Consider the following 23459-nt stretch of genomic DNA (forward strand, 5'->3'; position numbering starts at 1 on the left):
TCCTTTTTCGCTACAGATTTAAGCTTCTTTTGACTAGGATCCACAGCAAATGGGTGGATTGCACCTCACCGTGAGTAAGGTGAAATGCTTGCTCTTCTCTTCTTTTATACCTTCAGTATGTTCTTTAATGCTCCATGGCACTATGTCGGTTTGTATGAATCTAGGTAAGTCTTTCCTCTCTGTAATAGGAGTGATGCTTGAGTGCACTGCCAGGAGTAAGCCCCTCACATCACTAGGTGTGGCCCGAAAAGAAAAGAAAAGAAAAGAAAAGAAAAGAAAAGAAAAGAAAAGAAAAAGGCAGATGGGCCTAAGCATATCTGAGCTTTGCTCTGAAGTCTGGGGCCGCAGGGAGCACAGGCTTTGCAGGAGGCAGAGTTCCCTCCCTCCACCCAGCCCCCAGCAAGGAGCCAGGAGCATCCCCAAGGCCAGCCCACTGCCAGGCTGCCGAAGATGGAGGACACAAGGAAGGGAAATGCGTTTCCCATGAAATGTACTGTGCTGTAATTCCCTGTGACACAGCGCACCCGCCACCCCACCCCCACCGTCAGTTCTGGTTGCGGGGAGACCCCCTCCTCTGTACTCTTGAGTGGCGATTGCCGGGGTCTGCTGCGCGTCCACGGTTGCCGTCCGTCTCAGCTCCTTCCATCCGCTCATCCTCCCAGCCCCCCAGAGCTGGTCCCAAATGGTCGGTTCATCCCTGGTGCTGTTTGCAGGAGACAGCTCCAAAGTTGGGGGCACACAGACACCAGAGTCCCATCCTCCCCTGTGCTCCACACAACGCACAGCCCCCCAGAATCTAGACTGGTGCCCTGGCTTGAGGAGGAAACATCCATCAGAACGGGAAGCAGTTTTTTGTTTCATTTTGGTTTTCTTTTTTAAGGCACTCGTCTTGGGCATGCAACTTAGTGCTGGAGCGGTAGCACAGCGGAGTAGGGCGTTTGCCTTGCATGCGGCCGACCCGGGTTCAATTCCCAGCATCCCATATGGTCTCCTGAGCAACACCAGGAGTAATTCCTGAGTGCAGAGCCAGGAGTAACCCCTGTGCATCGCTGGGCGTGACCCCCGGCAAAAATAAATACATAAATAAATTTTGAAAAATAAATGACCCATTTACCCATTTGTCCATTTCCCTCTGCTGTCTCATCACCTCTGTTCCCCTTCCCCCCCATGTCCCAGGAATGTTTATGCAGCCATCCATGGAAAGTCACTCCTTCAGGGGCCGCGGAAGTCGTAGAACTGGTACTATCTTGTCTTGTACACAGCTGAGCTGGGTTCAATCCCTGGCACCCCATGTGGTACCCTGAGCCCAGAGCCAGGGTAAACCCTGAGCATGGCCAGGTGTACACACATCCACCCCAAAGAAAAAAAAACGTTCAGTGAATCAAAGGAACAAATGATGACTTTATTTTTTTTTTGTGGGAGTAAAAAATTTTAAAACTATTAAAAAATTTTAAAACAAATATTGAACTGATTTGAACCAGTGAGTATGACACGAACATCCACAGCTGTCCTGGACCCCAGGCTTTAATGAGATCCCCCACTTCACACGCACCTCTGTCTCTCTCCAAATATGCATCCCAGGAGCCACACTTCTTTCCCCTCTCATGTCCTTTCCAGGCTGTGGCATTGCCCAGTCTTGACTGGCCATCCGTCCCCGCCCTGTGCTCTCCCACACACGTCCTTTTGTGGTGTAAATGCTCACACACACACACACAGCCACACACGCACCCGTTGGGTTGTATCTATTGTGTCTTTGCTCCTTCTCTGTCTTGCCGCCCTCTCTCCCCAGGCCAGGTCCAAATCCTCCTGCTCTGCAAGCCAGCCCGGAGGAGAGTCTGGCCGAGGGTGTGAGGCCACCCACTCTGTAGGCCCCGAGCTCTCATCCTCTACCAGAAACCATGTTCATCTTTCTGTTCTGGCCTTTTGCGAATTGCCTTTTTGTTTAAGAGCAACTCACTTTGGTCCTCTCCAGAGACTGGATGAAAACCATTCTCTGTTGGATTAGTCGGAACAATCTTTGCCCCTGTTCTGGCTCAGAAAGGTTTCAAAAACAAAATCTCCGAACTTGCTGAAAGTTACTGAAATGAGTGAGAACCAATGGATACTCCCAGCATAAAGCCGCTCTGCAAGACATTCGTATAATTGCTTTGCATGTGTGTGTTTTAATTGTTGTCATTGCTTGGTAATAATTTATTCCAGAAATAGCACTTCAACCTGGGATTAGGTGTTTAAAAGAATTCTTTTTTTTGGGGGGGGGGGGTGCAACAAGTCCTTTTTTTTCTTTTTTCTTTCTGTTCTCCATCTCCCAAAGTTATTAACTTGTTTCTTTAAATTCAAATGGACACAACGATACGCAGGTTCTGGCATGTACACATAGGCAAATTTTTTCTCCCTCACAGTAAGTAAAATTTCACTAAACTGCAAGCATCAAAGCCTGGGCCCCTCCCCCTGCAACAGTCCAGGGAGCCGTTGAGCCTACGTTCTAGGGCAGTTGTGCACTGGCCTCCTTCTGGCTTGATTTCTGGCATTTTTAACTCTTTGGTCTTTTAGAGAATTCGTGTTCATAAGAGATCCCGATGAAGAGAAAGTTTCCCTGCAGAAATCCATCAGTATTACCAGCGCTTTGCTCAGGGAGAAGGACGCAGAGCTGGAGAAGCTGAGAAATGAGGTCGAGTCCCGGCCCCGCCCACGTGGACCCGAGCCACGCCCATCTCCGCCCGGGCCACGCCCACAGGGCCGAGCCACGCCCATCTCTCTGAACCACGCCCACATTGGCCTGAGCCACGCCCACCCGAAGGGGCCAGGTTGGGATAGCGGGGGCTGGGCGGAACCAAGAGAGGGAGCCCCAGACCCGAAAGAGGCACGGGGTCCCGGCCGCTTCAGGCTTCCGGAGGAGGCGTGACGTCACGATGTTCACGTGACCCGCGCGTCACGTGGCGGCGGGGCTGGGCGGCGCCGCGATCGCACCTGTCCTCCGCGCACGGGAGACCCTGGACTCCCTGCGCGATTCCCGGGCCAGTGCGCGGGCAGCGAGGGGAGCGGCGGGCGGGCGGCGGCCTCTGGAGCCGGGGGCGCCCCCAGTGCAGGCCGAGTGAGGGGGCGTTGCGCTCCCGCCCTGCGGCCCGGCCCTGGAGGGAAACGGGGCGACTCGAGTCCGTCTGGCAGGCCGAGCGCAGCCCCGCGTCCAGGCCCTCCCCGCTGTCCCGCGTGCGGGTGTCGCGGCCTGCGACCCTGGAGCCACTTTCCCAGCTGCCTGCTCCTCCAAGGTCTCCTTGGCAGTTCACCCGCGGGGTTCATGACCCCAGTCTGACCCCAGGACCCTGCAGACACACTCTTTGTGGAGGACAGTGATTGCTTCCGTGGCCAGTCGCGCCCCTTGCCCTGATGCTGTTTTTCTTCAGGCCACGAATATGAGTGTGTCAGCTGTTGCTCACTGCAAGCTTTGTTTGTCCGGAGTTTGCAAATGACTGTTGTTTGCTGCTGGCCGTTATTGAAAATTCCTTTCACTCAAATAACGGGATGCTTCTCCCTCCCGCAGGCAATAGTTTGGGATGAGTATCTCACAGGACCCTTTGGCGTTCGCCTTACAAGCGGCCAACGTGGCCGACCCGAGTTCGATTCCTCCGCCCTCTCGGAGAGCCCGGCAAGCTACCGAGAGTATTCAATATGCCAGACACAGTAACAACAAAGTCTCCAATGGAGACGTTACTGGGCCCGCTCGAGCAAATCGATGATCAACGGGAGGGCCTTTACTTACTTACTTACACTTCTAAAGGTAAACGGGTTTTGGTTATTATTATTTTTTTTGAAACTGTCCTTCTGGACTCTAGCAAGAGTAATATGATGTTCCACTTCTGGAGTAACTGGTGTGCAGAGCTGTCTGGTTTTTAGAATCACTGACGCTGTTATGAGTGACAAATGTTTTATCTTCTGTGGACCTTTTGTTTATTTATTTGAAGGAAAAAACCTTTTATTTGGTGACTTTTAGGAAGAGGACGAGCGGAGAGAGAGAGAAACATTTCAAGAGAGACCGCGGGCTTCTCCAAAGGCAGAGAGAGCCCCTATACACATCCCAAGATTAGACAGGAAAGCAAAAAAGCCCCCATCTCAAGGAGAGCTGCGGGCACCGCATTGGCTCGGCTACATGGGCACAGGCAGCTCAGGGGCTCGGGCAGCATCGGAGCCTTCAGTGGACCTTTCAAGGGTGAGTGTGCTCCCCCCTCTTCTCCTCGACGGAGCGGCATGTCTTCTGATTGTTACGTAATGTGGCTCAAAGTTTTTCAGACACAGGATTGGTTGCTTCAGCCTGAATTTATACACCTGGCTTTGGGGAATCTAAATTTTTATACTAAAGTGGTTTTTAATTTTACTGGGGGGCTCGTGCCAGGCAGTGCTCAGGACTTACTCCTGGCTTTGCACTCAGGATCACTCCTGGCAGTGCTCAGTGGACAGTATGGGGTGCTGGGGATAGAACCCCAGGTCAGCTGAATGCAAAGCAAGCACCTTCCCCGCTCTACTTTCTCCCTGGCCCTGGGTCTCCTGAGCACTGCCCCAGGGCACCTCCTGGTGGTGATTCTTAGCAGTTCGATGATGCTTGGCGCTGTGGTGGCAGGGGTCGCCCAGGCCACTCCAGTGGCCTCTCCAGGGATGCACATGGCAATGCTAGAGACCCTTGTGGTGCCAGGGGGCGAAGTTGGCAGTCATGTGTCAGGCATGTACCTTAACCCCTGCACTCTCCAACTCAACACTAAACTATACTGTGCTTTGGAGTGGGAGTGTTACAACACCTGAGTTTTTGTTGTTGGTCTGTTTTGTTTGGGCCACCCCTGGCAGTGCTCAGGCTTACCCCTGGCTTTGCACTCACGATTGACTCTTGGTGGTGTTTGGGGACGGTGTGGGAGGCCAGCAATCCAACCCAGGTTGGCTGCCTGCAGTGATGCCCAAGTTTGGGTCGGCTGGTAAGTTTTAGGGATTCTGTTCACCATTTGTATGTGTGCTTTCCTAGGAAGATGAGGTGGAGAAAATGTTCACACTCAAAGGAAGCCTCTTGCCAGCAGCCGATGTCAAGAATATCAATTTTTTCGTCAGACCCCGGCTAGAACTGATGGATATAATGGCTGAAAATGTGCTTAGGTATCTCAGAGCTGATGCTGGGTCCATACGGAATCATTCCTCTAGTGGTTTGAGTGCTCATCAGGACACCTTTGCTTGCCAGCGCTTTGGGAAGTGGATCTTTGGACAGATGTGAGAGTGTGTCGGAGGAGGAGAATGGGGGGTCAGGAGCAGGATACTCTGCAGTCACCCAAGGATAGATCCTCGGAACCCAGTGCGGTCCCCACGTCTTCTGGGAGTGACTTCTGAGTGCATAGCCAGGAGTTATCCCTGAGCACCTGCCGGGGTGGCCCAAAAACTATAAATAGAGAATGGGAAATTTTGTGTATTGGGGGTAGGGGAGGCAGGGCTAACCACATAAACCCCCTCTCTCAGGACAGTAGAAAGCTGCGTCCTGTCTCAGTAGAAGGACCCAAATTTCTTTATAAAAAGAAAAGTAGCTAGGGCTGGAGCAATAGCACAGCGGATAGGTGTTTGCCTTGCATGCAGCCAATCCGGGTTCAATTCCCAGCATCCCCTATGGTCCCCTGAGCACTGCCAGGGGTAATTCCTGAGCACAGAGCTGGGAGTAACCCCTGTGCATTACCGGGTGTGACCCAAAAAGCAAAAAAAAAAAATACAGCTTTTCAAGTACTGAATACCATTGTTGGGGTCAGGAGTTCCCTAGCCTTGGGAGGCACGAGAGACCAGACAGACAACGTTCCTGCAGGAATTCAAGCGGGGTTTTATTCAGACCAGCATGCTGGGGCTCCACAGTGTACCCAAGAACGGGCAGAGGCTGGGAGCCTCGAACTCAGAAACAGGTCACCTTTTATACAGTTTGAGAACAAAGACCACATATTGTCAATACTTGTTATTTTGCACATATTTTGCCAATACGTGGTTTTCTGGGTTCCTTGCAGTTTTTCTTGGAGTATCTCACCCAAACTTCTTGACCTGGTCACATAGTTTCAGTTTCCAGGATGGTCAAAACATTCTACCTATCTTTAAATAGTTATGTCTTATTCTAGCCCATACCTTACACATCTACTGGGTTCAATCCAATTTTGCAACCTCAAGACTGCTGAACTGTTTACAGAAAGCAATTTTGCAAGTTAATTAACTCCTTCCTAGCCTTCCTAGCTCCTTTCACCATATGCTCAAATTTTATAAGCAAAGTCAGGAGAAACTGATTAAAATTTAATGCTGCAGCATCTATGGAGGAAGTGCACCAGCCCAGTCTGCATTGCGTTTGATCGATGTGGCCCCTAAGGACTTAAAAGCATGTGGGCTATTTGCGCGAGATCGGGCACGGTGTGGAGCAACCTTTTATTTTCCTAGAGACATCGCTTGATTAAATAGAAACATTTTTTTCTGCAAGAAACAGATGTCCGTTGCAATAACCCTGAGAGGTTTTTTTTTCTTTTCTTTTTGTGTGATACCCGGCAATGCACAGGGGTTACTCCTGGCTCTGTACTCAGGAATTACCCCCGGTGGTGCTCAAGGGACCATATGGGATGCTGGGAACAGGGAATCAAGCCCGGGTCGGTTGTGTGCAAGGCAAACGCCATACCTGCATCAAAAAGCATCAAAATCAAGAGAGCAAGAAAACTAGAATCTTGGGCCGAGTCAGTGGTGGGGGGTAGCTCATAAGCGTCTCTTTACAGCACACTGTCAGGCACAGGGGGGGACCTGGGGAGCAGTCCTCGCCTCGGGGTCTTGGGCTAATGCACGGTCCTTCTCTTGCAGTGAAGACAGATGTGGCCTCACAAGAGATTTCCACATCTTGTTTGTGACTCGGCGTCACCTGCTGTGTGAGCAGCGGCTGAAGGACCGGGGCATCCTGGGCTCCTTCATCCACAGGGAGGAGTACAGCCTGGACCTCATTCCCTTCGACGGGGACCTTCTCTCCATGGAGCCGGAGGGCGCCTTCCGAGTAAGTTCAGTGTTTGCCCTTTGAACTTGACGCTTGTTTCTGCCTCGTTTGTGATGGTGACACTGACACTGGCATTTCAGTGATTCCTGGAAGCCTCCAGTTTCTTCCTTTTGGGGAGAGACGGGAGTTGGGCCACACCCAGCAGTGCTCAAGGTTTACTCCTGGTTCTGTGCTCAAGGATCACCCCTGCCCATGCTCGGGGACCATATGTGCTGCCGGGGATAGAACCCAGGTTGGCTGCGTGCAAGACCAGCGCCTTCCCCTGTGCTGTCTCTCGGGCCGCTGCTCCTCTTGCGTATGGAGACCCTCCTGTTTCAACAAATTGGCTTAAAATTGTGATTGCCCTTACTGAATTCTCAAAAATCAACTGTCCTTAAATGTGTTTATTTCTGGTGTTTCTCTGCTGCTTGTCGATGTTTGTCCTTGTGCCCGTCCCACCCTGACTTGACTGGCTGTAGAGGAAGCTTCGAGAGTGGAAGGCAGGGCCGCTCTAGCCAGAAATAGTTAAGTCTGTCACTGCGTTTTTCCAGTTAGCCATTTGTGAGGGATTTTGTTTTCGTGACCCACCTTTCCCCTTGATTGAGTCTTGGCAAGACCTGAAGACTCTAATCTTACATTCTCATTTTCTAGAAATACAATTGCCTACATTTTTCATTCAAACTCTTGAGGTTCTGCAGTGTGAGCTCAGGGCTGGGTGCAGGGAGTGCGGGAAATTCTGTTTCTCCCACACGCCCGTCCCAGCCTGTTTCCTACTGGTTATTTTCAGCACATATTTATTTGTTTGCTTTGCTTTGGTTTTTGCTTGGGGCATCACCTGATGATGCTAAGGGATTACTCTTAGGGGTCCTCAGGGGTCCATATTTGACTCTTTGATGCCAGGGAAGCACCTTCGCACTGAACTATCTATCTGGCCTCCCGGACTATTTCTTTTTTAAATGTTGTCTTTTTCTGAAAAGTGGTTTTTTGTTTGCAAATATGATTTTATATGTTTTGTTTATTATCTTTATGACAGGGAGCACTTCTGAAAAAATTCTCTTTAAAAGTGTCAGCTTGGCTCTTAGGGGCGCCCGGGCCAGAACTCTGGCTCTTTCTTCTGTGGGGTGAGATTTCTCCATGCTTAGTCCCTTAAGAGAATCTGTAGACCCAAAAGCATTGATTTATGTGAGTTTTCAACTGTTGGAGTGCACGGAGCTTAGGTTTATCAGGTTGCACCCATCACAGTGCTCCCGAGTCACTCCCATTACCTTGTGTGTCTGTAACCACTTCTATGCTCTCTTCCCCAACCAATTTGTAAGGTCTCATCCTTCTTAGACACTGAAGCTGTACTGTAAGTTAATATTGCTTTCTCCTCCCTTATGTCTTTTGAGCAGTTTACTTTAATGCAGTGTCCTTTTGTATAGATACAGGAAGACAATTAATTAATATTAAAGTAAAAGAGTAAAGTAAAGGCCCTCCCGTTGATCATCGATTTGCTCGAGCGGGCCTAGTAACGTCTCCATTGGAGACTTTGTTGTTACTGTGTCTGGCATATCGAATACGTCACGGGGAGCTTGCCAGGCTCTGCCGTGCGGGCGAGATACTCTCGGTAACTTGCCGGGCTCTCCGAGAGGGACGGAGGAATCGAACTCGGGTCGGCCATGTTGGCTGCGTGCAAGGCAAACGCCCTACCTGCTGTAATATTATGCTTTATAATTTAGAATTTAATTAGCTTTGGATATTATTCATTCCTGGGCATCTGCTTTCTCAACTTAAGCCTCAGTTGCTCTCACTTCCTAGTACCCCAAGGGCAGGGTCCCAACGAGGGGCTGGATGGAACCAGGGCAAGCCGGTAAGTTATGTGCTACCCTGGCATCGCGATGGGCCAGGCCAAGGTGCCACGGTTCTTAACTATAAGTTAAGAGTTTGATCATAGGCAAATGCTGTCATGATCCAAAAGTAACGACGAGACTAGGACCCTGCTGCTAGGAATAGGAAAGCTATCTGGCCTGAGCACTGCAGTCTGAGATCGAGATGGCCCTAGGAGTGCAATTCTATAAGCTCAAAGTATTTCTTACTGTGTCCATACAAAATTATATGTATGCTTATATGTTGGTTGGACAAGGAGAGGAGAAACACGTCCTAGAAGCAGTTTCCCTGTGTGTCCTGACTAGCTTGGATGAGACTGAACTTTCTCCCCTTCAAACTGCCTTCAGTAAATGATTTCAGTATATTGAGGCAGTTTCCCTTAGCTCACAGGAACCTAGCTGGCCTTAGGTATGCAGATCCCAGGTGCTTAGACAGGCCTGATCTTTGGGATGTAGATGCCTGGCTCCAGGCAGGCTGATGTAGATTCCAAGATCTAGGGACTGGTCTTTGTTGTGCTAATCCAAGTGCTTGTAGCTTGTAAAAGGTGAGGCCAGGATTCAATGTGGATATAAAGAAACAATGTATGGTTTGCTGCCTCAATGTTCTTTCTGTAACTCCTTTTGATGACATCATTATATTGCGCCCTTTAGAGGTACTGTGATCTATATAAGGGAGATTTAAGGGCTCTCTGGGGGACACGTGCATCAGAGAACCTGGGAAGATGGGGCTGAGGACAGAAGCTGAGAGAACAAAGGAGCACGTGTTTGAGAGATCTTGGGGCCTCCATGATATACATCTCTTCCCTGTAATAAACTGCTGGTAAGACCAACCAGCCTGGTCCCCGTTTCCTTCCTTCACCTGACCATCGCCGTCTACCTCCCAGGGAAACGGCCTGAGACCACCAAACGCGGGTGGCGGGAGAGATAGACCGCCGGCCCTTTGATTTTTTGTGTGTTTACACATTCAACCAGATGTTTTTCCTATGACATATTATTCACTGTAAATAGGGAAAATTGGGCACGGCTGGAGTTCTGGCCGGCTGAGTGAGACCCCCCTCCCAAGTGGGTAACCACCACCTAGAGTGTGTGACCCTCAGCCTCAGCGAGAAAGGGAGGGAAAGGGAAAATAAGTACCGGAATGAAGGGGAAGATGCAAGGGGGAAACACATCAGCTTGATAATGTCCTCTAAAAACGGCATGCCAGGGCCAGAGAGATAGTAAAGTGGGTAGGGCACTTGCCTTGCCCCTGGCCGACCCGGGTTCGTTCCCTGGCACCCCATATGGTCCTCCAAGCCCCGCCTGGTGTGACCCCCAGTGCTAAGCCAGGGAGTCAGCCTGAACCCGTGCCCAGCCCCAATGCTCCCGGGACTGAGTAAAAATGTGTGTATGTGATATCAGTGGGTTTAGCGCTGGGCCCTCGCAAACGGCCCTGGGGGCTGAATGGCCCTGTGAAATCCACTGAGAAGAGTAGAACTGGGCTGATAATGCAAAGGTTCACCCCACTGCCAGTTACAACCGAGCAAAACATGCAGGGTAGATGTGCTGTTAACATGTGTGTGTGTGTGTGTGTGTGTGTGTGAGTGTGTGTGTGAGTGACACATCTGGTGATGCTCAGAGGTTACTCCTGGCATCTAGTAGCCTGGCATTGGCCACTATCGCGCTGGCCTCTGTTGTTAGCACTGTAGCACTGTCCTCCCATTGTTCATTGATTTGCTGGAACGGGCACCAGTAACGTCTCTATTCTGAGACTTGTTACTGTTTTTGGCATATCAAATAAGCCAGAGGGAGCTTGCCAGGCTCTGCCGTGCGGGCAGGATACTCTCGGTAGCTTGCCGGGCTTTCCGAGAAGGACGGAGGAATCTAACCCGGGTAGGCCATGTGCAAGGCAAACGCCCTACCCGCTGTGCTATCGGCCCCTGTGGTTAACTTTAAAAAAATTTTTTTTAATACGGAATTATGGGTTGTGGGGATATAGCTTAGAGGGCTAGAGCCCCAGCATCACCTGGGGAGCCCCGGGTTCAGGACAGGAGGGACCCACACACCACCAGATATGGCCCTCGGGGCTTTTAAAGAGGAATTACAAGGGCTGGAGCAATATGCATTGGGAGGGCATTTGCCTTGCACGCAGCTGACCCAGGTTCAATCCCCGGCATCCCATATGGTTCCCGAAGCACCACCAGAATAATTCCTGGATGCAGAGCCAGGGGTATCCCCTGAGCCTCACCGGGTGGGAGTTGTTTGAGGTGTCTCTGTAGTAATAAACCATTTTTTAAAATGAATGTTTTGTTTTTGTGCTCGGGGCTGGGCAGGGCCGGGCAGGAGCCGGCTTAGCTGTCCGCAGGCAGACACAGTTCCCGCTCTGAACAGTCTCCTGGGCCCCTGAGCAGTTCGAAAGAGGCCCCCTAATGCTTCCCTTCCACTGAATCTTCCTCTCTGCTCTGCTCCAATGCGGAGTTTCTGGTCCTTTTCTGAGGACTCTTTGGACATCCCAAAAAGGGTGTTCTGGACTGAAGTGTGAGGCTGCACCCCAGACTTGGGAGAGACATCCTATGGGACCTTAGGGAATACTGTGCTCACTCTGGGCCAGGCTATCTGGGAGGTCTCCCTCTGCACCCTGCCCCCAGTCTGCACCCCTCGTCCTCACGCCTTTGGGGTGCACTCCCGTAGGCCGCTGCTTTAGTCAGGGTCAAAGATTCCACTATGAGGGGCTGGAGCAAGAGCACAGCGGGTAGGGCGTTTGCCTTGCATGCGGCCGACCCGGGTTTGATTTCCAGCATCCCATATGGTCCCCCGAGCACCACTAGGAGTAGTCCCTGAGTGCATGAGCCAGGAGTAACCCCTGTGCATTGCCAGGTGTGACCCAAAAAGAAAAAAAATAAAGAGAGTCCCGCGATGGGCACCAGCAGTGCCGCCCCATCAGGTGGAGTGCAGGTGAAGCGCGTTGCGTGGTTTCCCTCCTCTGCTCTCTGCACTTGCTGGATGAAGGGATTGAGGCGCAGGAGTGATCTTGAGGCCCCGCTGGGGACCGTGTGTGCTCTGTCAGCCCTGCTGAACCGCCCGGCTGGGGGCGCGTGCGTGCTCTTCCCTCTTTCTGGGCCAAAGATGTTTCTTTTTGTCTGTGTGTTAAATGGACCTTGTGGCCCTTCTCCGAGACCGTGGCTGCCCTGCTCCTGTCCCCTGTGACACTCGCTGCTGTATGTGGGAGAGGCTGCCTGCCCTTCTGCAAGCCCAGAGTATTCTGCCGTGTGGTCACGCGGGCATGCGGAAGCCAGCCTTTCCTCGCCCGCCCAGCGATACTCGCCGCCAGTAGAGTCAGCTGCCTTGGAGCCTCGGTGCTGACTCGCAGAGCCTGTGCCCACGCGCCCGGCCCTCTCCCACAGGAGTGCTACCTGGACAGCGACCAGACGAGCCTGTACCACGCGGCCAAGGGCCTGATGACGCTGCAGGCCCTGTACGGGACCATCCCCCAGATCTTCGGCAAGGGCGAGTGCGCCAGGGTGAGCCAGGGCGGGGAGGGGGGCCTCTCTCCTGCGGGTGGGGATTGGGGCTCCACCTCGCAGTGCTCTTGGCTCTGTGCTCGGGCCACCAAACTGAGGCTGTCTGCGTGCAAGGCGTGACCCCTGGCCCCTCTGCTGTCTCCCAGTCCTCTTTCCTTTTCTCTTTTCTCTTCTTTATCTTTTCTTTTCCATCCCTACTCTCCCTCCCTCTCTCGCACTCTCCCTCCTCCCACCCTCTCCATACCCAGCAGTGCTCGGGGCTCACTCCTGGCAGGGTTTGAGGGATCGTATGTGGTGCCAGGAATTGAACCTGGGTCAGTCACCTGCAAGGCAAGCATCCTGCCCTCCATACTGTCTCAGGCCTGTCTTGTTTTATTTTATTGTTCGATTTTTTTCCGTCTTATTTTTAAATTTTGGATTGCCGGGCTCTTTTTAGCTTCATTTTAAAATCCGCCCATTGCTAAAAAGGCTCTGCCTGGTTCTGTACTTTGTTTCCAGCAAGTGGCCAATATGATGATCAGGGTGAAGAGAGAGTTTGCAGGAAGCCAGAATTCAGTATTTCCTGTTTTTGATAACCTCTTGTTGCTTGATCGAAATGTGGATTTATTAACGCCCCTTGCGACTCAGCTGACATACGAGGGACTCATCGATGAAATTTATGGCATCCAGAACAGTAAGTGAAGTGACATCAGTTACTAATAGGTTAGCTGAGTAAAATCAATCTCAAAAGTGTCTGTTTTCGAAGGTGCGGCCTTTGTGTGTAAGTCAGAATACTTGAAAATGTCAGGCACTGACTTTCAGCCCAAGGTTAAAGTGAGCTCGAGCCAGGACACCATTGGGGAAACCGAGGCAGGCCTTGTGAAGAGGTCCATGCAGTGTGCAGCCCCGCTGCTCAGGCCGTCCAGGGAGGCGTGAGGAATAGAGTGTTTCTGAGGGGTGCCTGGGTCCGAGGTCAGGGGGGTTTGGCCCCGGATGTTAGATTCTGTAGCACTTCAGATCTGAGTGGGGGCCAGGAAAGCTCACGGGGCTAGTGCCAGGCACACAGCCAGCGCTCAGTTCCATCCATACTCCTGCCTCGTCCAGTGAGCATTGAGCCGGGAGTAGCTCCTGCTGGGATACAGTCTGAGAAGTTTCCCACAGTCTGATTTGTGTCTTTTCTTCAGAACAGGGAGCCCTAGGCCTCAAGAGGGGTAATTCTGGCGCCTTCAGGAGTGGCCCTGGTTGTGGGCTGGGGAAACAGCCCTGGGGATGGAGCCCCGGTCTGGAAGGACGGGGATGCAGCTAACTGCATGGGGTCTCTCTGGGGACACAGAGCCCTGCAGCCGCTGAGTGCTGGTCGAGTCCGGACAGTGCTGTCTGTCCAGTGTGCCAAGCTTGTTATTGCAGAGTGGATTGCGATGGCTTGTGTGTGTGTGTGTGTGTGTGTGTTTCTGCAGTGGTGAATGTGTGGCTCAGTGATGGCGGCCACGGAAGCAGAGCAGGACCACATGTGGAGGCATTTCCACACAACAACCCGTTTTCCTGCTCTTTGATGATTATGGAGGTGTTTCCGGTTTGTTTTTTACCAGTTGTTCCGAAGGATAACTTCTTAAGTTGTTTCCTTTTGTGGGGACAGTCGTAAGCAGTGCCCAAGGGGCCGTGGGGCTGATCTCGGTGATTTTCTGCTCTGTGGGGCCAGTCTGTGGCCCTGGAGCCACCAGGGCTGTGCCTGGCAGCAGCTGGGGGTGATGCCACACACACAGCCCCTCCCCAGACTCCTGCTCCGAGCTGTCCTGGCACGGGAGCACCCTGTGTGAGGGGTCCCCACCTCCTGGTGCTTCTGCAAGTCTCGGGGGATCTGGCAGAGGTGCTGGGGTTGGGGGTGCGGAGGTGTGAGAGATGGGACTCGTGGGGTGCCTCCGGGAGGAAGGAGTTTCGGGAACTCACAGTCTCTTCACATCACACACTTCCTGCTGATCAAACATTTAATTAAGGGAGAGGGCTGGAGTGATAGCAGAGCGGGTAGGGCATTTGCCTTGCACGCGGCTCAGCCCGGGTTCGATTCCCAGCATCCCATATGGTCCCCTGAGCACCGCCAGGAGTAATTCCTGAGTGCAGAGCCAGGAGTAATTCCTGTGCATCGCTGGGTGTAACCCCCCCAAAAGAAACCGTTAAGAGAAATCTGAAAAACAAGGGGAAATTGGGCTTCCCCATAGCCCCCCAGCTCTGCGCCCGTGGCTGGACCGAGGGCGATGGCAGGCCCGTGCAGGAGCTGCGTGCAGGCTGCCTGGGCCAGCGGCTGCCCCTCTGCTTTGAGCAGGAATGCGAGGTCTTGCCGACCTCATGTATCTCAGCATGTGCTCAGGCCCCGGGTCCCGCGGCCACCGTGGTGTGCTGTCTCCAGACGCTGGCGCCCGGGCTGTTCGGAGGGGCTTAGGATTTGGAAAGCACCGAGAAGTATTTTCCTTCCGTCGGTCCCTTTCTCTCCCCACATTCTCCGATGCAGGAGTTCTTGTTGCTTTATGATTCTCAGCTCCACCCCACAGTGCTCAGGGCCCACACGGGGCAGTGCTCAGAGGAACAGACAGCTGGACTTGAGCGTGTGCTGCCCCCGATGACCCGTCTCTCTGGACCCACAGCAGTGGAGCTGATTGTGTGTAGACACGTCGGGATTTGTGTTGAAACTGGAGGAGATGTTTTTTTGAAAGGAACCAACTTGGAGCTAGAGGCAGAGCAGCAGTTAGGGTGAGTTTGGTCCCCAGGACTGCATATGGTTCCCCCAGTCACTGCCAAGAATAAGCCCAGAGCACAGAGCCAGGAATAAGCCTTGAGCACTGACAGGTGTGGCCCAAATATCAGAGAAAGGAAAAAGAAAGGAAAGAAGCCTTCGGAGCTGTCTCCTGCCCTCATGCACACTTCCATGCTGAGGTGATTCCTGGGATCTTGTTTTTCTTTTTCTTTTTCTTTTTTGGAGAGTATCTTGCCCGCACGGCAAAGCCTGGCAAGCTACCCGTGACGTGTTCGATATGCCAAACACAGTAACAAGTCTCAAAATGGAGACGTTACTGGGCCTGCTTGAGCAAAATCGATGAACAATGGGAGGACAGTGACAGGGGTCACACTTGGCAATGCACAGGGGTTACTCCTGGCGCTGCACTCAGGAGTTACTCCTGGCGGTGCTCAGGGGGCCATATGGGATGCTGGGACTCGAACCAGGGTCTGCCCAGTGCAAGGCAAATACCCTCCCTGCTGTGCTATCACTCCAGCCCCATCCTCTTGGCTTGTTGAGATGTCGGTGTAGACTGCATGCACATGCACCGCCAGCAGGACAGACAGTGGGCCGCCCTGGGGCATGTTTCCTCGGGTGGCCCCATCCTGAGTTCGGTTCGGGCTGGCAGTGGCAGAAGGCGGCCCACGGGCCAGGCCAGGGAAGCCGTGCGTGAAAAGTGTGAGCGTCCTCCGCTCGTGCACAGCTAGTGACTCAAAGCCCAGTGCTCTCCCCTGACAGGAAGTCTCTGGAGTCTCACTTGGGGTGTCCCCTCCCGTGCAGGTCATGTAAAGTTGCCGCCCGAGAAATTCGCCCCGAAGAGGCAGGGTGACAGGCAGGACCTGCCCACAGAGGCCAAGAAGCTGCCGCTGAACTCAGCTGAGGAGCTCTACGTCGAGATCCGAGACTGCAACTTCAACGCCGTGGGCGCCGTGCTCAGCAAGAAGGCCAAGGTCATCTCGGCCGCCTTTGAGGTGACTGGGGCCTGGGGCCAGGCGGCAGGCGGGCTGCGGGCGCCTGGGGAAAGGTGGTGCCAGGCCCTCTCCTGGTGTCAGGTCCTTTGCCAGTCACCGTCCGCACTCCCTGTCCCTCTCTCCTTCCTCCCAGCCGCTGGCGGTGGCGGCATCTCCGCTAGCTCCTGCATCTAGGGAATCCGGGATCAGCCCGAGCAGGCTGGGACGGCGGGTGATACTGAGAGCACAGTCCCCGGCCCCCAGCTTCCTTAGCACCTCGCGCCCTCCTGCTGCTCTTTATTCTGGGTTCAGGTCACTTTTGAAACCTGAATCAGTAAAATGATAGAAGCTGAATTTTTTAACTCTGGGGAAGTTTTTAAAAATCACTTTTTCCCTTGAAGGATGGATTTCCTGATTTCATCTTTTTTAGGAGTTATCTCCACTATATCAGTATTTGTATTTCTTTGGATTTTTTTTTTGGGGGGGGGGGGTTTGAGGGGAGGCACACCCAGAGGTGCTCAGGGCTAAATCCTGGCTCTGCGCTCAGGGATCACTTCTGGTGGGCTGAGGCAACCCCATGGGATGCTGGGGATCAAACCCAGGCTGGCCGCATGCAAGGCAAGCACCTCGCCACTGTTCTGTCACTCTGACCCCATGGTTGTTGTATTTCTGAAGTTGCTTTTGTTCACTTGGGTTTTGTTCCTCAATTTTTTATTTCCTCACCGTGACTTATAAAGCTATGGATAAGAAGTGTCGGGCATTCACTGTGCCAGCTCCGAGCTCGCCGTGGTGTCCAGTTCCCTCCCTTCCCGCTGCCAGTGCTCAGGGCTGGCTCCTGGCAGGCCTCGGGGTTCTGTGGGGAGGCCGGGCACTGAGCAAGCGCCTCCCCCACTGTATAGCTTGGACCCAGGAAACGTTTTACACTTGATTTGCTATTGTTGAGGTCTCAGGATATACGAGCGTTAGCTTTTGTGGCTTCAAGGCAGTTTGCTGAGCTCCACATCCCTGGCAGGGACCATGCAGTGTCAGGTGTGGCCTGCGTGGGCCCTGGGCTCCCTCCCTGTCCACATGGTCTCCCAGTGCTGCAGGATGTGGCTGTCGCAGTCCCTGGACCCACCAACCTGCCTTTTCTAGTTTCCTGTGGCTGTGGGATCTGGTTATAGCCTAATTCGTTTTGTGTCCGTTTCTCACACTAAAAATTAATTTGGGGGAGCCGGAGGGATAGCACAACGGGCCAGGCGCTTACCTTGCATGCAGCTGACCTGGGTTCACTCCCCAGCATTCCATGTGGTCCCGGTGTAGGCCAGGAGTGATCCTTGAGCTCCAGGCCAGAAGGAAGCCCGGGGCACTGCCTTGCACGTGATTCAAACATGCCCTGGGAAACCCAAAGACCCAAACTCTTAAAAATGCACTCTTGGCAGCCAGGGCTGGGGCTGAGGCACAGTGTTTGTGTGTGTGTGCGTGTGTGTGTGTGTGTGTGTGTGTGTGTGTGGCCTTGGGTACCTTCCCAGCACTGCTGTGGCTGTGACTGGGGCACGCCCTGTGTGTGTGTGTGTGTGTGTGTGTGTGTGTGTGGCCCTGAGTGCTGTCCCCAGTACTGTCGTGACCTTCTCCCCTCCCTCAGGAAAGGCACAACGCCAAGACGGTGGGCGAGATCAAGCAGTTCGTCTCCCAGCTACCCCACATGCAGGCGGCCCGGGGCTCCCTGGCCAACCACACCTCCATCGCGGAGCTCATCCAGGACGTGACGAGTGAGTGCCCTGTCCCGGGCTCAGGCTCAGGGTGTGTCACTGGCTCCCTGCTACTTCTGGGGGCCCCGGCTACTGTTTCACTTGTGCATTGTTCCCTGTGCTAGCCGCTGTGTCCTCGCAGAAATGTTCCGAGTGTGACTGTTGGGTTCTACGGGGTCAGGTGGTGCAGCAGGGCTCTCCCAGGCTCCGGGTGGCACCAGCACTGCTTCGCCAGACCTGGCACTACTTGCTGAGGTTGGTTTCAGTCGGATGTTGCAAGGAGCTGGAGTTGCAGCGGTACTGCAGTGCCTGGCACACAGCCGGCCCGGGTTGGATCCCGGAGTCCATATGGTCTCCGAAGCCTGCCAGGAGTGATCCCTGAGCACCACCGGGGTAGCCCCCAAACGAACCAAAGTAAAATGCCCTTGGAAATTGCTTTGATTAGTGTGAAGGGGGAGCTGCTAGGGCCCAGGCCCCGGGGCTCTGTGTCTAGGCGCACCTCGGGGCACAGGCCGTCAGCCTCACTGTTCTGGAAGGTGCCTTCCCGGTGATGACTTAAACTTGGTGCTTTCTTGCTACTTTGCATGCCTCCGGGAGAAATGAGCATTTATCCCACTTCTGAGATGCTCGTGTGTGAATTATGTTTCAGCGTCTGAAGACTTCTTTGATCAGTTAACCGTGGAGCAGGAGTTGATGTCTGGAATAGACACTGATCAGGTACGTGAACACTAAAACCGTTTTAGCCAATAGTTAACCAGATTGGCAAACAGAACTCGAGGTAGGAAAGGAATCGCTTTGATTCCCGTGTCTGGCCTAAATACCTGTCAGGGCAGTGCAAAATGTGCGGAAAGAGATTCTGCCAAGGGATAGGTTTCTGTTGACCGGGGGTGGTGTGTGTGTGTGTGTGTGTGTGTGTGTGTTCCATTGTGTGTGTGTTCGTGCATGTGTGTGTGTGTGTTCCATTGCGTGTGTGTGTGCATGTGTTCCATTGCTGTTTGCTGTCCTCACAGAAACAAGACCCAGCCCTGAAGCCCAAGACTATTGAAGCCCATCACGGATAATTTAAGAGCGTGGGTTGTATGATCCCTTTTCCTGTCTGCCTGTCAATAAATCCCGCATTCTCACTTGCAGCAAGCAAGCGCCCAAATTCCCCACAGTCCCTGCTACTTTACTGATGCTGCTCAGGTGTCGCTGACAAGTGGGACAGTTGCACCCGCCCGCAGCCCCTGGAGCTTAGGTTGTCCAGGGAGTGTGGGCAGGAGCGTGAGCCAATCTCCAGCCTCTCCTTGATCGAGCCTCTGAGGGGCCCGGGAACGCCCAGGCCTGCAGGCCCAGACCCGGCGCTCACGCACAAACCTGCCATGACTCTAGGTCAACAGTTATATCGAGGACTGCATCGCCCAGAAGCATCCACTCATCAAGGTGCTCAGGCTCATTTGCCTGCAGTCGGTGTGCAACAGTGGGCTCAAGCAGAAGGTTCTGGATTATTACAAAAGAGAAATTCTCCAGGTCAGTGTTTCTAAGTGACTCATTTGCCAAGGGAGAAACTTTTTAAAAAGGCCCTTGGTCTTGCACGTGGCCCACCTAGGCTCGATCCCCGGCACCCATATGGGTCCCCTGAGTCCCACCAGCACTGATCCCTGAGCACAGGAAGTGCGGGGGCAAAAGCAAACAAAACAAAGGAGACATCTGGAAAATAGCACGTCAGGAGGTGTGGTTGGCCTCCTTTTCCTACTCAGTCATTTGAGTACACTGTCATCTATCTTCCTTACGTTGGGCCCATGCATTCTGATTTAAAGTGGAAATGTGGGGTCCAAAGAGCTAGAAAGGGGCTGCAGCAATAGCACAGCGGGTAGGGCGTTTGCCTTGCACGCAGCCGACCCTGGTTCGATTCCCAGCATCCCATATGGTTTCCCGAGCACCGCCAGGAGTGATTCCTGAGTGCAAAGCCAGGAGTAACCCCTGAGCTTCGCCGGGTGTGACCCGAAAAGAAAAAAAACAAAAACCAAGAGCTAGAAAGGGGTAAGGCACTTGTCTTGGATGCTGCCAGGTATGACTCAAAAACAATAGTATCAGAATGAGAGTGAACATGTTCGCTCCCTCTTCGGAAGTGGGAGATCTAGCAGGCTCCCCAACTTCTCTTGCAGACATACGGCTACGAGCACATCCTGACGTTACAGAACCTGGAGAAGGCCGGGCTGCTGCGGCCCCAGCAGGGGGGCAGGAACAGCTACCCCACCTTCCGGAAGACCCTGCGCCTCTGGATGGACGATGTGAATGAGCAGGTGAGCCGAGTCTTCGAGCACACGCAGTCACATGCACACCATCTAATAGGCGAGCCGAGCCTTCACGCACATGCACGCGCGCCAACATACACACAGACACGTACATAGACATACACACACATTTCCCCAGTGGTGTGGCATCCTGCTGGTGGGAAGGCGCTGCCCTTGCAGAAGCCAGGACTGAGAGGGGCTTTTTGGGGGATGCTCTTTGAAAATGGGGGCTGGGGGGTGGGAAGCGGGGGCCCTTGTCCACTTAGGCCTCAGGGCGGGGAAGGCTGGTCAGGACTCAAGGAAGCCTCTGGCCAGCGAAAAGGCCAGCCTCAAGTAAGAGGATTGGGGACCAACACAATTGACTCACCGTGGGCAGTTGGGGCTGCTGGACTCAGAGTCACTGTGAGAGAGGGGGGGTTTCAGACTGGGGGTCACTGTGATGCTGGGTGCTGTCACTCTCACCCTTGGGAGATTTGGGCTTGGCTGTGCCCTGGGGCCTCGCCCCTGGAAGAATGCCTGAGAGTAGCTTGGCTGAGCTTAGAGCTCTCCACATTCCCTCCCCGCAGTGGGCCAAATTTCCATAGGAGAAGTTTCTCACCAAATCGATGAACAGTTTTTCTTCTGTGGGGGTCGGATGGAATCTTTCCCGGGCAGACCGTTGAATGTTCAGACCCAGCGGTGCTGGGGTTTGGCCACGCCCCTGCCCTCTGCACGGGCTGCCGGGCACTGGCACCTTCCAGCACACAGGGGCACCAAGCAGCTTTCTGAGATTGGTTTGAGACAGAAGGACTCAGGGCCAGGAGAGGTGAGGGCAGAGCCATGCGTCAGCTCTGCACCACGAGGTCTGATGCATAAAGCTGTAGGGGCGGGGGTGGGGGGAAAGGAGAGAGAGAGAGGAGAAAAGAGAGAGATTGGGAATTGGGTAGAGGGTGGAGATGGCAGGGCTCAGCGGGCTAGGCTGGAGCACACTGTGTTCCTCCCCAAAGTCAAATTCAGGACGGCAGCGTGGAGGACATTTGCCTTTAATGCGGCCAACCCAGGTTGTGATCCCTGAGTGCAGCACCAGGAGGGAGCCCTGAGCACCGCAGGGTATGGCCTCCGCCAAAAAATAAAAAATTCCCATGGCCCATTAGGCAGAGAGGAGTTGGTTGACTCCAGGTGTCCCTCTCGAATCCTCCGCAGAACCCCACGGACATCTCGGCTATGCCCCCCTCAGCATGCGTCTGGCCCAGCTGCTCTCCCGGCCTGGTTGGCACAGAATCGAGGAAGTTCTGCGCATTCTCCCGGGCCCCCACTTCGAGGAGCGCAGCCGCTGCCCACGGGCCTGCAGAAGAAACAGGTTTGTGAGGGATTTTGTTTTCGTGACCCGCCTTTCCCCTTGATTGAGTCTTGGCAAGACCTGAAGCCTCTAATCTTACATTCTCATTTTCTAGAAATACAATTGCCTACATTTTTCATTCAAACTCTTGAGGTTCTGCAGTGTGACCTCAGGGCTGGGTGCAGGGTGTGCGGGAAATTCTGTTTCTCCCACACGCCCGTCCCAGCCTGTTTCCTACTGGTTATTTTCAGCACATATTTATTTGTTTGCTTTGCTTTGGTTTTTGCTTGGGGCCTCACCTGGTGATGCTCAGGAATTACTCTAGGGGGTTCTCAGGGGTCCATGTTTGACTCTTTGATGCCAGGGAAGCACCTTTGCGCTGAACTATATATCTGGCCCCCCGGAGTTTTTCTTTTTCAAATGTTGTCTTTTTCTGAAAGGTGGATTTTTGTTTGCAAATATGATTTTATATGTTTTGTTTACTATCTTTATGACAGCACTTCTGAAAAAATTCTCTTTAAAAGTGTCAGCTTGGCTCTTAGGGGCGCCTGGGCCAGAACTCTGGCTCTTTCTTCTGTGCGGTGAGGTTTCTCCATGCTTAGTCCCTTAAGACAATCTGTAGACCCAAAAGCATTGATTTATGTGAGATTTCAACCAGATGCTTTTCCTATGACGTGTTCTTCGCTGTAAATAGGGAAAATTGGGCATGGCTGCAGTTCTGGCAGGCCAAATGAGACCCCCCCCCCCAAACTGGGTAACCACCACCCAGAGTGTGCGACCCTCAGCCTCAGCAAGAAAGGGAGGGAAAGGGAAAATAAATACCGGAATGAAGGGGAAGATGCAAGGGGGAAACACATCAGCTTGATAATGTCCTCTAAAAACGGCATACCAAGGCCAGAGAGATAGTAAGGTGGGTAGGGCACTTGCCTTGCCCCTGGCAGACCCGGGTTCGTTCCCTGGCACCCCATATGGTCCTCCAAGCCCTGCCTGGTGTGACCCCCAGTGCCAAGCCAGGGAGTCAGCTTGAACCCGTGCACGGCGCAAGCGCCCCCGGTGCCTGCCTGCGCCCTCTGCCATTGGAAGCTTGTGTAGGTGTCTTTGAGACGCAATCGCATTTCCCTGCGTTCTTGGGCGTGTGAGTTGATTTGTGGTACTGGTACTGCTGGTCTCAAGACTTGACCTTTCGAGAATGCAGGTGCAACACCAGATTTCCGGGCCCCCTTTCCGCTCAGCATGTTGGTCTCAGCAGCACCTTAAGAGAAAGAACCTGGGGCTCGCTTGTGTTCTGGGCTGCTGTCACCCAGCTCCCCGTGGGTTTGCTCACGTCCCTGGGCTTCGGCCTGTGGAATCCAGAACTTTCCTGGGCTCCCCCGATGGTCTCTCCCCACCCCAGTTTTGGAGCAGGGAAGGGCTTGCATGCCCTTGTGTGGTGACAGGACAGGGGCCTGCCCGGCCCTATGTGGTGACAGGACTCAGGGTTCACCTTCCATGCGAGTCATTGCATGTCTGGGAGAGGCCTCTCTGCTCCTTCTGTTCCCAGTCAGCAGTGCGGAAGCGTTGAGGAAGCGGCTTGGTCACCCCAGCTGAGGGTAGGGGCTGTCTCTGTCACACCCAGGGTCGTTCCTGGCCCTGTGCGGGCGGGGTGGGGCCATCCCAACAGACATACCCGAGACAGGTCAGAACCAAGGGCCCCACATCCCCCTGTGGATGCTGCATTCGCATCTTCTCCCCCTCCGTGAGCCACGATGGCCCCCGAGCCCGCATCCCGGTGGGGGAAGCCACGGCTCTGCTCACCTGAGCTGCTCGCAGTGGCCCTCACTCCGGGTATTCTGCTCAAAGGGACCCCAGAACATGGGCACTCTGGCGTGTGTCATGTGAGCAGTCAGATTGGGCTCAAGGCGCTGGGGGACTCGCCCCGCCTGGGTGGAGTTTGCCAAGGGCCCAGGCGCCCTCACCAAGGTCCATCTCTGAGGCTTCCTCGTGTGAATATGAGGGACCTTCCAGCCCTCACAGAACAGAGTCTGCTGCTCATGTCCGATCCCCCGCCCACACACACACACACAGAGCC

General features: G+C 53.6%; 1 protein-coding gene across 1 annotated transcript; it reads left to right on the top strand.

Annotated features, from left to right (window-relative positions):
* Positions 1 to 2909: 2909 nt before the first annotated feature.
* LOC130037410 (vacuolar protein sorting-associated protein 33A-like) lies at positions 2910 to 22483 on the top strand. Its single transcript, XM_056129253.1, is given in 15 exon segments — positions 2910 to 2917; positions 3754 to 3775; positions 5006 to 5133; positions 6841 to 7027; positions 12252 to 12368; positions 12867 to 13041; positions 15898 to 16088; positions 17692 to 17818; positions 18447 to 18514; positions 19169 to 19306; positions 19945 to 20082; positions 21256 to 21268; positions 21271 to 21375; positions 21378 to 21412; positions 22475 to 22483. Coding segments are annotated over 15 exon segments (1461 nt in total).
* The last annotated feature ends 976 nt before the right edge of the window (positions 22484 to 23459 follow it).

Source organism: Sorex fumeus, unplaced genomic scaffold (genome assembly GCF_029834395.1).
Source record: "Sorex fumeus unplaced genomic scaffold, SorFum_2.1 ptg000072l, whole genome shotgun sequence".
Classification (NCBI taxonomy): Eukaryota; Metazoa; Chordata; class Mammalia; order Eulipotyphla; family Soricidae; genus Sorex; species Sorex fumeus.